The sequence below is a fragment of the Ceratotherium simum genome, chromosome 12 (genome assembly GCF_057802395.1).
Source record: "Ceratotherium simum simum isolate JZ-2026a chromosome 12, ASM5780239v1, whole genome shotgun sequence".
NCBI lineage: Eukaryota > Metazoa > Chordata > Mammalia > Perissodactyla > Rhinocerotidae > Ceratotherium > Ceratotherium simum.
Window position 1 is genome coordinate 2,090,279 of NC_141911.1, and position 14,212 is coordinate 2,104,490.

A 14,212-nucleotide genomic window follows, 5' to 3' on the forward strand; every position below is an offset into this window, starting at 1 on the left:
GAGAAGAAAATAGCAAGAGGGAGGTTGAAAAGGACAGAGAAACCAGAATAGAAAGAAACATATGCAATGAGGAATGTAGAAGAGGAAGGGAGAAGTGGGACCGTGGGAGCCTGGAAGGTGCGGCGGGCCACATCCAGGGCAAGTTAGTGCCCTCCTCCCTGTGTCATTCAGTCTGCAGACCACTCCCCTTCAGAAGCTTCACACCCCAGCCCCCTAGGCACGGCTGCTCCTGGCTCCTCTGCGACCTCAGATGGTTCCAGGGCCCCGCCACTGGCATTCCAAGAGCCCCAGACTCAGCCCTCCTCCCTGGTTGGCCTCACCATCAGCACGAATTCACTGAGGACTAAATAATGGGACCTCTTAGACAAATTGTCACCCCAAGACTTGACCCTATAACCTAGTGCCTGCAGCTATCTCCACCTCCAAGTCCCAGGCGCACCTCAAGTTCATCATGTCTGCCCCTAAACTAGGCAGCGCCCCCTCCCATCGCAATACTGCTTTCCCCCGCGTTTCCAGTCTTGAAGGTGTCATCTTTCCCCGCCAAGTCCCCCAGGATGCCTCCCTAACCACCCACTTGCCATCAACTGAGCCCACCTCCTAAAGATCTCTCCACTCCATCTCTCCTCGCTGCCATTGCTCTGGCTCACAGGCACACTGTCCTCTCCCATGAGCAGCAACTACACCCTCCAAGGACTCTGTGTTGGTCACCTGTCAGAACCACATCCCTATCCCCACCCCCTCCACACCAGAACCAGAGAATGAGCCTTCTGAAATGCAGGTCTCACCACAATGCCACCTGCCGACACCCCTTCTGCGACCTGCACTACTACCTCCACCACCTGCAGGACCCTAAGATCCAAATGCCTTCAGGTGTGCGAGGCCCTTCGTGAGGAGGCCTTTCCCCACCTGTCCAGAGGTCCAGGCACCCTCTTGTGCTGTAGCAAGGCTAAGGAGTCTACAGTTCCCGCAACCCACCTCTGCCCGCCTCCCCGCCTCTTCAGCTATCCCTCCACGGGTCAGCCTCTGAGAAGCCTTCGGGGCCCTCCGACTTGACCATCCACACCCTGGGCTCCTGAAGCGCCCTGTGCAGACCTCCACCCAGCACTGTTCAGCCCGTGCTCTGATCACAGTGACCCCTGGTCCACCTCCATCAGACTGCAAGCTGCTCAGCGACAGCACTGTGACTTGTACCTCTGAATCCCCAGTGCCACACAGAAGGGAGGATGGACAGATGGACGGGAGGAAGAAAGGAGGGAAGGAGGGAAGGAAAAGGGGAAGAGATCTTCAGACGGGTGTGGGTAGCAAGAGTGTCAGACTGGACAGATCAAGGCAGACAGAGCTGTGGCTCCCCTCTCTCTAGCCTTCAGATTAGGAGTTTGATGACCTGAAAAGAAAGTCACCGAGTCCAAGGGGAGATAGACCCTTAAAGGGAGAAGTGACAGACAGCTGAGATCCTCACCACCCAGCTGTCCCTGAAGGAACCTGGCTGAAGCTGTCAGGATAACAGACCAGAAGCCTTCAGCCTTGACTTGACATAGGTTCGGGCCTCCCATGGTAAACTGAGGTTGGCCTACTGACAGCTCTGGCATGAATCTCCACGAGCACAAAACCCCAAGGTCTCCGTAGGCGACACTCATGCTAGAGAAGCCCCATGGAGATCTCTGGCCATCCCACGGGAGGAAGAAGGGAGTGGCTAGGGCAGCCCTCCAGGGCCCCTCTGGGATAGGAAGGGCATGAGGGGCTTCCGGGTGTGGGGAGGACCCTGCAGGACTTACGGAGACACGGGTTCTCAGTGAAGTCCCTGAGGAACTTCTCACACTCCTCCTCCATGTTCCCACTCCCACGACAGCTGCACCAGGGGGACACCACAATGCTCGTGGGGCTCGAGTCCACATAGTTGGGTGTCATATCAAACCCTGGGCAGCAAGAAAGGGAGGCAAAGAAGAGAGGAGCAGTGAGGCCTTCTCTTTGGGCTACCAGACCCCAGACAAATGAGAAGAGGCTTGAGACCCTCCACCCTCCACCTGCCCGCCAAACACACGCACATCCCAATTGCAATCCAAACTCTGAGCGTTACCACCCCAGCAACCATGGGGTCAGCAAGGGGCAGAGAGGCACCCACATAGAGGACAAATCAGGGGCAGAGGGAATACCCAGGAGCTCCCCACTGAGCACAGGCTCTTGCTTTCTCCTTCACCAACAAGCAGAGCGTGTGTTTGCGAGTCAGGGAGACTGAGGTTCACGTCCTGGGTTTCCACCCCAGTGTAACATTTATGAGCCAGGTAAACCTCTGCAAGTCACTCAACTTCTCTAAGCCTCAGATTCCCCATCTACAAATGGAGATACCAACATCTCCCTAGTAAGCGCCGTGGTGAGAATTAGATAAGACAGTCCATGTAAACTGTCCAGTGCAGTACCTGGAATATCAGAATGGTGTAATCAACGCTACTTTTTCTTCTTATTCTGAAAGCCTTCTAAGGCCCCTGGGGCCCTCCTCCCCATGATAAAGAGCTGGCCTCTCCTCTGGTTTCCATCACAGTTCTATCTGAAAGTGCCACAGAGAAGGGCCAGCTCAGGCTGTCCACCCACGGGCCCTGAGCGGGGCCTCGGCCGATGCCCACTGAGATGGGGGCAGCCAGGAGCCACTGTGAGCCCAGGCACAGGGGGCGGCTTACCTATCATGCCGGCATAGGAGCCCAGACATGCCTGGTAATTGTCGGCAGGGCAGCTGGTGAGCGTCTGGTAGGAGGTGCGACAATTGGCATGGAAGTCTGCCAGCCGGGACCTGGTGTCGGGAGAGAACAGTTTAGTCTGGCTGCCCTCCGGCCTCCTCTGCAGCAGGGGGCTGCTCCCCGCAGCCTCCCAGGGCGGAGGAAGGCAAAGAGGAGGAACATGGGGGAACCGAGCCCTGGCGGCCTTCAGGCTGGGAGCTCCTTGGATACAGGACTTCCCAGAGAGCAGGCGCAGAGTTTAGGCACAGCCATCTCTGAGTGGATCTCTCCAGTCAGAGGAACACAGAGAACCCGTGGTGGGATTGCCGAGGAAGCCTGGGACCACGGCAGGAAAGCTGGGCTCCACCCTCTGCTCAGCCCCATTCCTGGGTGCCCACGTCCTTCAACCCATCACTCTTCCCGCCTGCAGAATGGGTACCACAATCACTGCTCCTGCCACCTCATAGGGTCGTCTGAGGGTCACACGAGCCAGCCCCCAGAGTGGTAAGAGAGTCCCCTCGGCTGAGATACCCTGTGGACACTCTTGACCAGTGTCTTCTGCATCAAATCAAAGCAAAACCTCCACCAGCTTCCCCGACCCCACCAGGCAGAATCAGCCTTTTCTTCCCCTGGTGACAGAACCTCTCTGTTGGCACCAGTGACGCAGCATCATAACTACGTGCACAGCCCTCTGCTCCCCACTCAACAGGAGCCGTCTGACCTGGATCTGTCCCTAGCCCCAGCACCTGGACATGGAGTCTCATGGAGCCCAGGGCACCCACGTCTAGCTGGCGCGGCAATTCCCATTCCTCTTCCTCCTGCCCTAGTGCCCTGGCCACGTGCTATTACCTTCAGCCTGGGCTGGGGGCCACCTATCCCCCCTCATCACCACCTCCTATAGGCGAGTGCCCTTTGCCACGGGGTCCTTGGGTAGCATATCATCTGTGTCTCCCAGCGCTGCAAGCCGTGAGTAATAAGGTCTGTTCCCTGGTATTTTCCAAATGATGGGCACAGGACAGGACATCTACAAGTACGTGCACAGTGCGAACACCATGGTAGCGACAGGAAGGACCAGAACCCAGCTTGACTCCCTGCCCCGCTCTGTCCACACCATGTGACACCTCACAAAGCCATCCCAAATGTCACCCCAGATTCAGCTCTCCTGGTTCTCCACTAGAACTCCATCCCATTTGAGGAAGGAGCAGGTAAAGAGAGAGAGAGGGACAGCCTGAGAGGAACGCCCTCAAAGCAGGCGGCTGCGTGGGTCCCACCACAGGACAAATTCTGGAGGCCCCATGGTCCTGAGGATAGTGTTTGGGAGAGGGAGGAAACTCTCCGGAGGGAATCGACCCACCAGTGCCTTGTGCATCCCCAGACCCCCGCAGACCCCAAGGTAGCGCAGTGCAGGAGATGGAGCAGGATGGGCGCCAAACTAACTGGCAGGGGCCGGCACTCTCACTCAGTGGTGCCCTAACTAAGCAGGGGATGGTAGGCGAGTCCTTGCTGCTAGGAAATTCGGTCTCCTTATTCATCAGGAGCAAACTAATAAAAAGTGCTCTCAGTTCACAGTTTAACAGGTATTTTCACAGTTTGGGAAGATGAGAAAGCTCTGGAGATGGATGGTGGTAACAGTTGCACAATAATGTGAATGTACTTAATGCCACTGAAGTGTACACTTAAAAATGGTTAAAATGGTAAATTTTATGTTATGTGTAATTTATCACAATAAAAAATATTTAAGAAAAGGTCCTTTCGCATACATCTTTTATCACTTAATCCTCCACAGAAACTGGGTGAGATCTGCGCTCTGTGAGACCTGACAAGCAGGGTCAATACCACCCATTTACAGGGGAGGAGGCTGAGCCCCCAAGAAGCCTGACGACTAACCCGGGATCACAGAACTCCGAGCAGTGGGGCCAGGACTCCGTCCCAGAGCTCCAACAACACGGGGGCGTCCTTTCTGGCAGGGCCCACTCCCCGTGAAAAAGCCCTTAAAGGTCCTTCCGGGGCCAACGTTCTGCATCTCCGTCAAAAGGAAATCTGCCGGTGTCTCTGCCCACCCTTCTGCCGTGAATACACCCTCCATCCCCTCACCAGCCAGCCCCAAAAGAGGGAAAAGCGGCCTTTCCCACCCAGCCTTCAGCCCCTGCATAACAAGACTTGGTCTTGAATGGCAGGCCCAGCTCATGTCCCACTTGCCCAGCAAACGAGAGAAGGTACCATGAAAGGATCAGTGGGGCGTGGTCTCTGCCCAGACCTCCAGAGACCTGAGAGGGGATGGAGACTTTAACAAGTACAAAGAATTTGGAGGTGAACAAAACAAAATCTCTAGGCAGCTGTTGTGGGTTGAATTGTGTCACCCAGAAAGGATATGTTGACTCGGAATCCCCAGTACCTGTGAATGTGAGCTCACTTAGAAACAAGCTCTTTGCACATGGAACCAAGGTGAGGTCATAGTAGATTAGGGTGGGCCCTCAATCCAATGACCAGTGTCCTTATAAGAAGAGGAGAAGAGATACACACACACAGTGAGAATGCATATGAAGACAGGCAGAGACCAGAGAGGTGTGCCTACAAGCCAGGAAGGGCAAAGATTGCCAGCAACACCAGAAGCTAAGAGAAAGGTACAGAGCAGATTCTCCCTGCATGCCTTCAGAGGGATCACGGCCCTGCCAACACCTTGATTTCAGATTTCTGGTCTCCAGAACTGTGAGAGAATAAATTTTTGTTTTAAGCCACCCAGCCTGTGGTACAGCCATACCTCGGAGATACTGCGGGTTCAGTTCCAGACCACTGCATAAAATGAATACCGCAATAAAGCAAGTCACACAAATTTTTTGGTTTCCCAGTACATATAAAAGTTATGTTTACACTATACTGCAGTCTATTAAATGTGCAATAACGTTATGTATCGGTATTTTGCGATACCAAAAACAACATACATATGTTAATTAAAAAATACTTTATTGCTAAAAACTGCTAACCACCATCTGAGGCTTCAGCGAGTCCTAATCTTTTTGCTGGTGGAGGGTCTTACAAAACACACAATATCTACAAAATACAATAAAGCGAAGTGGGATAAAACGAGGTACACCTGTACTTTGTTACAGCAGCCACAGGAAACTAACACAGCACCTTCGAAGTCTTCATTGTCTGCTTTGGCCAAATGTCTCCCTCCAGAAGGAGTCAGGGGTACGGTCAGGCCCCACACTGAGGAGGGCTGCACATGGGCAGCATAAAGCTGGAACTGAGCTCCTGCAGGGTGTGGGGCAAGGAGGCTGCTAGATTACAAGCAAAGCTGCTAGTTATCATCTCCTCCCGCCTCTTTGGCGTCCAAATACTGTCTCTTAGCCAAAATACAGGAGTCCACTTCAATGCCCATTTGATCACACACAGGTCCGACTCCCTCCTACCGCCTTCCCGAGGCCCACCTCTAGTCCTCCTCCATGGAGTCCTTCAGACCACCCAGCCCCATGGATGCCTCCCATCTCTGTATTCCAGCTGCACATACCGTCTGCACCAGACAATTTCCTACTTAACTGCATAGAGACGTGCTGATGTCGCTCTGTTTGGTCTCTCCAAATGGAACATATGCTCCTAGAGAGGCAGACTTGACTCATTTCTTCACCCACATCCTCCAAACCCCTGTGGGCAGTGAGGAAGTGGTAGACACCCACACATCCTTTCTCCAAATATGTACTGAGCCCCTGCCATGTGCTTGCAGGACTGAGGACGGGAATGCACTCAGTGCAATGTCAGAAAGGAAATCCCAGCTAAGTGGGCGGGCAAAGCACCCACCGGGCCAGGGCTCCACAAGAGGCCACCTTCCCGGGGGAGCATGCTGCCCGCCACAGCAGACCTGGGGGCTCCAGCTGCAGGCTTGGGAGCCCCCACTCCCCTCCCTGCACACAGGGCCTCGCTTCCTTTCTGCAAGGTTGTTCTCCAGTCACCAACACTGGGAACCTTCAGGACCTTGCCTGGCCACACCATCCACGAGGCCCCTCAAAATGTCGCTGGGCCCAGGCTGGGGGAGGTGTGAAAGCATGAAGGAGGAGAATATGACAGCCCACAGAGAGACAGGGCCATCCGGAGGAGGAGTAGGGAAGAGGAAGCAAGCCAGGAAGCAGAAGGTGAAAGAGTTCAGAAGCCAGGTGAGCAGGCCAGTGAGGAGGGGAGGGGGCAGACTCAGCTGCTGGGAGGGGAGACAGTGTCTGTCACACAGCCATGCTCTGTCCGTCACTCACCTGCCATGTGACCTCGGGCAGGCCTGTCATGTCTCTGTGCTCAGGGTCCCCAGTTATCAAATGGGGTGATCCACGCCTACCTATCTCCCTCACGGGGCTATATGAGAGAGCTAGGGCACAGAGAGGAGGCAGGGCCCCTATCTTCTCTACCCAGACGTCTCGTCCCTAGCACTGTGGCTGCCACTGGCAAGCGCAAACGGAACTTTTCCTATGTCTGACATAGAAGGAAAAATACCTGCTCACCTGCCAAGGCGGTGTGGGTCCCACGCAGGGCAATGTGAGCACCTCTCCCTCACCACCAGGCTACAGTGTCACCCTGCTGGACCCAGGTGCACCACGGCCTCCCCACCCCAACTTCACTCTCCATGCCACACCAAGGACACAGAGGAGGAGCACAGGTCCCTGAAGCTCGGCAACATGCACAAGGCCCCTGTGCCCAACCCTGGGCTGACCAGCAGGGAAGGGCCACCCCGCTCCTCTGAGGCTGGGGCCTACTTCCTTTACAGCAGACCTGAGGGCTCTATTCAGAGCACAGGGAGGGCAGGAAGTAGGCCCGAGACCAGCAGATGGCAGAAAGGAGTGAAGGCCTCTGTTCCTCCATCTCTTCCTTCTCAGCATCACAGTGGCCTTGGCAAGTGAGAGTGATAAATGGGGCCCGTTTAGGAGGATGCCACGTCCAAGTCTCCAGGAGGCCTCTGATTGCTCGAGTTCTCTCCGCCCCTCAGGACAGGCTGAAGTCCACGCAGCCGGCTCCTCTGTCAGCATCAGAGACTAAGTGGCGTCAATTTCCTTCAAGCCCACACGCGCTCCACTCCAACCAGCCACGTGAAGGTGCTCAGCCTATCCTGTAGGTGCAGTCTCCAAGGCAAATGTTATCCTTTTCATAAGACACGGCGGGCCAGCTGGGGATCTCTGCGCCATCTCCAGGCCAGATGCCACTCTTCCCTGCAGACACTGTGAGGTCACGGGTCTCTTAGACTCTGCTCTTGCTGCCAGGAACAGACTTTTCCTGGATCAGCCCCATAGCTTTGCAAATTTCTGCCTTTAAGAGCCCCCGTAAGAGAGATGGCATGAAAGAAAGCATGAGAGAAAGAGATAGACAAAGAGAAAAACAGAGAGCCAGCAAGGGAACCAATAGGAACACGAGCCAAGCCCATCTCAGCGAGATCAAGCGAAGACTGCCAAATGAGCTCAGGGCAGCAGGTGGATCTGTCCGAAACACACAACCCCTCTCTGGGCTTGTTTCATCAGCAGCTGTGGCCTATTCAATCACAGGAAAGCGGCAGGAGAGGCAGAGAGACACCTGACCCCCAATTTGATTAAACAGTTGCCAGATTAAATACAGGACATCCAGTTAATTTTAATTTCAGATAAACAATGAATATTTTTTTAGTGTATGTCTCCTGCAATATCTGGGACATACTTATACATACTTATAATGTTGTTTCTCTGGAATTCAAATTTAACTGGGTATCTTGTATTTTTATTTGTTAGCTCTGGCAACCCTACATGACAGGCAGATGTGCTCCTGCAAAGGGAAAAAGTGGCAAGGCTGGACGTGCAAAGATCAACCCACACAAGCAGAAATCATCCAGACCGGGGAGGGGAAGGTGGACTTCCTACAGGTCAGTGGTTCTCAAAGTGCGGTCCACCAGCCAGCAGCATCGACATTACCTGGGCACTTGCAGAAATGGAAATCCTCCAGGCACCACCCCAGACATACGAGCTCTGAAATTCCTGGGTCAGGACCAGCAGTCTTGCCTGAACAGCCCGCCAGGCGGTTCTGAGGCAGGCTGAAGTCTGGGGATATGGCCATCTGTACACCCTTCAGACCCCACTCCCTGGTCTCAGCTTTAAACATCCCCACTTTACACCCCACCCATGGAGGAAAGTAATGCTTCTGGCAGCAGCCCAAGAAGGCTCATGGTTACATGGCAGAGTGCACGTGTTTGTACATACACTCACACACACACACCCTTATCCCCACATCGACACAGCTACACTTGGATACACACCCCTCAGTTCTGTTCTTTGGTCTTAACCAAGAGAAAGTCCAGGCACCAACAAGACACTCCCTTGGTCCAGACCGTAAACACCTTCCAAAACACATACACTTTCTCAAATCTGTCTAGCCTAGAATAATGCTGGGTGAAAGGCTCCCCCACAACCCCAAAGCTTTCCAGTGCTGCCAACACACGGCTTTTGCTCTGAAGTTCTCATCAACTTCTCAAAGTTCCCATTTATCAGGATATACCTGTTATGCCACTTCCATGGAAACCAATGGGTTCCTACTGGATGAAGTGGAGGAGGAAAGGGAGCTGATATTTATTGAGGACCTACTACGTGCCAGGCATAGTTATCTCATTTAACTTTCTTAACAATCCCACAAAGTAACATATTTCACAGTGAGGACACAGCAGCTCCAAGAGGTAGGTCGCACAGTTACACATCCCACAGCCAGCACACCAGGGCCAGGCACCCACCAACGAGGACAGGGTCTTTTCTCCGGGTCTGCTGCCATGACCCACCACTGTGAACAATGATGCTTCCAGAGGCAGCCACCAGCATTGCCTCATGCAAATGAACATGGCACTTGAATATTTCATGGAGGGGAAAAAGGGCTCCCAAGAAGTGCAAATTACTCATGATGGGCTTCATAGACAATTTATGGGAATGCAGAGAAAATGGCTTTAATAGACCCAAGTGCCTCTGGAATGGCTTTCTGAGGTCCCCTCCAGCAGGGCAGGGCTTGGTTAACTGGGTTCAATGTTATGTGACACCGAGAAAGGGGAAAACAGATTTCACCCACATGGCTGCTTTCTGACACCTCCAGGACTCACTGTGGACAGCCTGATCCTCCGTCCTTTCCTGCCTCCTCCAGGAGACTGCCACCACTTGTTTCATGAACTCAAGAACCAACCTGGCTTCCCTCCCTCCTGTTTATTCTTTAAGTGTATGGTGGATATTTATTCCTTCTGCCCAAAATAGCTGCTCCCTTGAGGGTGGACTGGAGGAGGGGAACTTCCTCCTCTGGCCAGGCAGTTCTAAAAAAGGCTGTCAACCATGACACTCCACCCTCCTGGGCCACAGGTAGACACATAACCCACGCTGGGCCAACCGTAAAACTCTCTTTCTGGCACACTCACTGCTCTAGGGATAAGGATGTAATACAAACCAGCAAAACAGGGGCCTTCCCTGACGTTTTCCTAATGGAGCAGGCAAGGAATCAGCACGATGTAAGCCAGATAAATTGGGACCATAGTTCTGGCCTCATGGTCACACTAAGAATAAACATGCAGCTACCCTGTGGAGAGAACAGAAACAAGAGACAGGGAGACAGAGAGAGGCCTATTTGTGTTTGAGTCCTGGATACACTCCTGCCCTTTCTATATTTCATTGTAAGCCAATAAATTACTTTTTTATTTTTCTTAAGCTAGCTTAAGTTGGGTCTCTGTCACTTAAAACAGAAGAATTCTTGACTGCTATTTAGCTTCGCTCTCTGATCTTATATGATCTTCTTGTCCAAGTTCAAAGCAACTGGAAAAGGCACACACAGAAAAGGACACAGACCAAAAATGAAACCCACAAAGAGTCTGTCTACACCACGCGAAAGCGCCAGCATTGCAGCAGCGCTTCAGTGAGAGCAACCTGGAAAACGGATGATAGTCAAATTCATGAAGGAAGACTGACCTAGCCTTGGATTCTTTCCCCAGCATAACTAGAGAGCTATGGCTCAGATGGACAAGCCACAGAAAGCTACATCGCTATTTAAAACAACAAGGACGTAGATTGTGCCGATATATGAAAATTCAAATGTGAAATCATGTTAAGGAATAAAAAGCTGAAGACTATATAGTTAACGCATCCTGGTTAAAACAGGGAAATATGGTAAATGTATGGACTGATGAGATCCAGAAGTAAATTTCAAAAGATACTAATAGAATACACTGTTCATTATGTTCTCTTTTAATAAAGTTGCTTTAAGATTATAATTATTTCTTTAAGTTTAACTGAAAAGGCTTCAGGAATCCTGAGCCATTATAAACAATGATTTTTCTAAGCCTTCGGTTAGAGAAAATGTTATTGGTTACAGAAGCATCAGTGAACTCAAGTGACGCTCTGTCCCAAGACAAAGAGGCAGTGAGAGAAGAGCCATCATCTCAGAGAACTGGCTCCACACTCCACGCAGCTCCGACTCCTAGGAGCCTGTGGGCTGGAGACAGAGCCAGGTGCCGTGCTGAGAAATGTGGACAGAACCCTCCTGGACACGACCAAGACCCCAGGGCAGGTTGCTCACATGGAAACATTTGATCTCCTCCCACAGGAGGACCTGAATTCCGCAAGAACCCAGCCCCTCCACCCTAGCCCTCCACAGAAGCTCGCCCAGCTGTGAGGTCCACTTTCTGACATCATGCTGACTGGGCTGGAACCTTGGCTCAGCTACTCACTAGCTGTGTGACCTTGAGTAGGTCATTAAACCTCTCCAGGCCTCCATTTCCTCATCTTCCAAATGGAGATAACGATAGTAATTCCCTCACATGGTCGTGGTGAGGATCGACCGACACATCAAAGGGGCACATGTGCATAAGTGCTTGGATACTGCCTGCACCTGGCGGGTGCCCCATCCATGCTTACTGCCGCTCTCACTGAGATTAGGGGACTCCGCCAGCCACTCCTGCGCATGGAACACCATGCGGAAGGCAGGAGCTCTTTCCCTTCAGGCTGAAGGGACATAGTGTCTCTGATCTATTACAAGCACCCCGCACGTGCACAGTGTCACACAAAGCGCCTCAACCACTGCCACCACACTGCACTCTGACAACAGCTCTCTGAAGTCAGCATGATTCCCCCTGTTTTACAGATAAGGAAACAGAGGCCTCAGTAGGTTAATTAACTCGCTTAATACCACAGCAGTGAGGCCAGAAGATTTAGCTTCAAATCTTGGCTCCAAAGCCAGTGGGTTTCCCTTCTACCGTGCCGCCCCGTCCCTGCCCAGCCATCTCTCTCCCAGCCCACTGCTCCCCTCCCCACATTCTGCAGCCACAGAATCCCGGGAGGTTTACTGCACTCTGGTGTCATCCCAGGGAACCAGTGGGGTGCCCCCCTTTTCCATCCAGTCTGGAACCCTCCCAGCCATGAGGGTGTCCATAGGAAATGACCTGGAGAGGGCTGTGGTCGGAGCCCCCGGACCGCAGCTGACCAAAAGCAATCAATCAGACCAAGGCCATGATAGAGGGCCCAACACACCAACCACAGTGGCCTACCCAAGCCTGAGAGGATCAGGGGAGTCTGGATGGGGCAGAAGCCAACCAGAGCCCACAAGGATCTCCCACCCAGGCCCAGAGATGGGAACCCAGACCACTTCCTTCTTCTAGAGACCGCCATTGGTTATTCTCCTTCATGTCCTCTGAAAACACAGGCAAATGAGCAGATATCTTCTTCTCCATTTTTCCCCAATCCCTTCACCTATGTTCCAAATCTATTATTACCCAGTAAGAGGAGAAAAGAATTAAACATATGCATCATTTGATTTTAATTGAAGGACTGTTCTATTTCATTGAACTGCTAAGTAAGCTGAACAAGAGATTGTGTTTACATAAGCAAACCCCGAGTCACTATAGACTTGCTGTCACATTAAGTCAATACTTATGAAGGCTCTCTATTTAATTATTCAGTGAGGATTGACTTATTATTGTGTTAAGAGTGTGGTTAGCCTTGAGCTAGGTAGCCAGCCAGCTGAAAGATTTCTTTCAACTTTCTCTGAATGCTGATATGGTTCTTGCTGGGGGTATGAGGTTAGGTTTCTTCCATCTCTCCCTCTCCACCGCCACCCTCCCTCCTGCCCTAAAGCAAAAAGCTTCAGTCCATCTCCCTCGAGTAAGGGGTGGCAGGTGATCCTATGGCGGCCAAGGAACAGGCAAGGTCCCAGCTGCCAGCGGTTGGCCTCTCAGACTGTCTTCCTAAGCCCAGTAACTAGTCCTGAGACGCTGACACCGAAGCTTTCACTGCTTCGTTCTTCTGTTCTCAGCTGGAGCAGTTCCGACCTGTACTCTCCCCATTCCCAGTACTGATCCCGATACCTGGATCCCTCCCCACCTTTGCTATTCCCAGCCTTTCCCCTCCCTTCAACCTCCACAGAATGTGTTTCTCGGCCTTCGCAATCCATCCAAACCCTATTTTTCTACGGCATTTTGTTACACAGATTCAGATACGTTCTTACATCAAATTACATTTCCTGAAATGTAACATATGGAGAACCAAAGTCCAGAGGTGGATGCATAGCCTAAACTGAAGACCAACGGGAGAGGCACAGTGACCAAGAGCAAAATCCCAGGCACCAAACCCCCTGGGTTCAAATCCCAGCTCTGCCAATTACAAGGGGTACAACCTTGTGCAAGTTACTCACCGGTCTGTGAGCATCCTCATCCAGAAAAAGGTCTAGTCGTTTCTGGCAAGAGTAACCAAGATCCCCATACAGCACCTAGGACGGTGTCTGCATGCTGGCCTTGGATTTTTGAGGGGCCCATTCTGACTCTGGTGACTACATCCCCACTAACGCCCCCACAGGAGAACTCCCTGGGCTTTGACAGCCCATCACTTTCCACCCTGACCCCCACCCACCATTGGGACCCTGCTGATCTCTATCATCTCATCTCTCCTCACACTCCTCCTCCTCCCTTCTGCCCACCTCAAACCCCTGTAGCAATATTGAATAGCACATGTTCTCCAACCATGACATCTACATCCTTATCTTGTGGTGCTGCTCCTGCCAGGAATGCCTTCCCCCAACCTCGTCCTCCACAAAACCTCTTCTAGTTCACTCTTCCCAACCCAGTTCCAGTGCCAGCTCTTCCAGAAAACTTTCTGTGAATGCCTTGCACCAACTCTGAACATGTTTCACAAACTCCAATTATTATGCCTGCACCACCAACCGTAATTTATATTTTTTATGTTTCTCCCATTAAACTATAAGTTCTCTCAGAACAGAAACCATTTTATTCATGTTTGAATCTTCAATGTCCAGAGTAGTGCCTCACACCTAACAGGGACTCAAAAGCCATTGGACGGAAGGAGGAAAGAAAGGATGGAGGAAAGAATGGATGGATGGATGGGTGGCTGGGTGGGTGGGTGAGTAGGTGGATGGGTGGATGGGTGGATGGATGGATGGATGGATGGATGGATGAGTGGATGGATGGACGGGTGGGTGGATGGATAGGTGGGTGGATAGATGAATAGATGGGTAGATGGGTGGATGGG

General features: G+C 52.1%; 1 protein-coding gene across 3 annotated transcripts in view; it reads right to left on the minus strand.

The window, feature by feature from the left end:
* GFRA2 (GDNF family receptor alpha 2) overlaps positions 1-14,212 on the minus strand; it is an 89,319-nt gene that overhangs the window by 12,611 nt on the left and 62,496 nt on the right. For 2 of the 3 annotated variants that reach the window (XM_004442322.3, XM_087437264.1), the window contains 2 exons: positions 2,676-2,785; positions 1,776-1,916 (listed from right to left, as the gene is read on the minus strand). In XM_004442322.3, coding sequence (XP_004442379.1) covers positions 1,776-1,916; positions 2,676-2,785 — 251 coding nt within the window. The remainder of the gene's footprint in view (positions 1-1,775; positions 1,917-2,675; positions 2,786-14,212) is intronic. The other variant, XM_087437265.1, reaches the window with a different exon arrangement.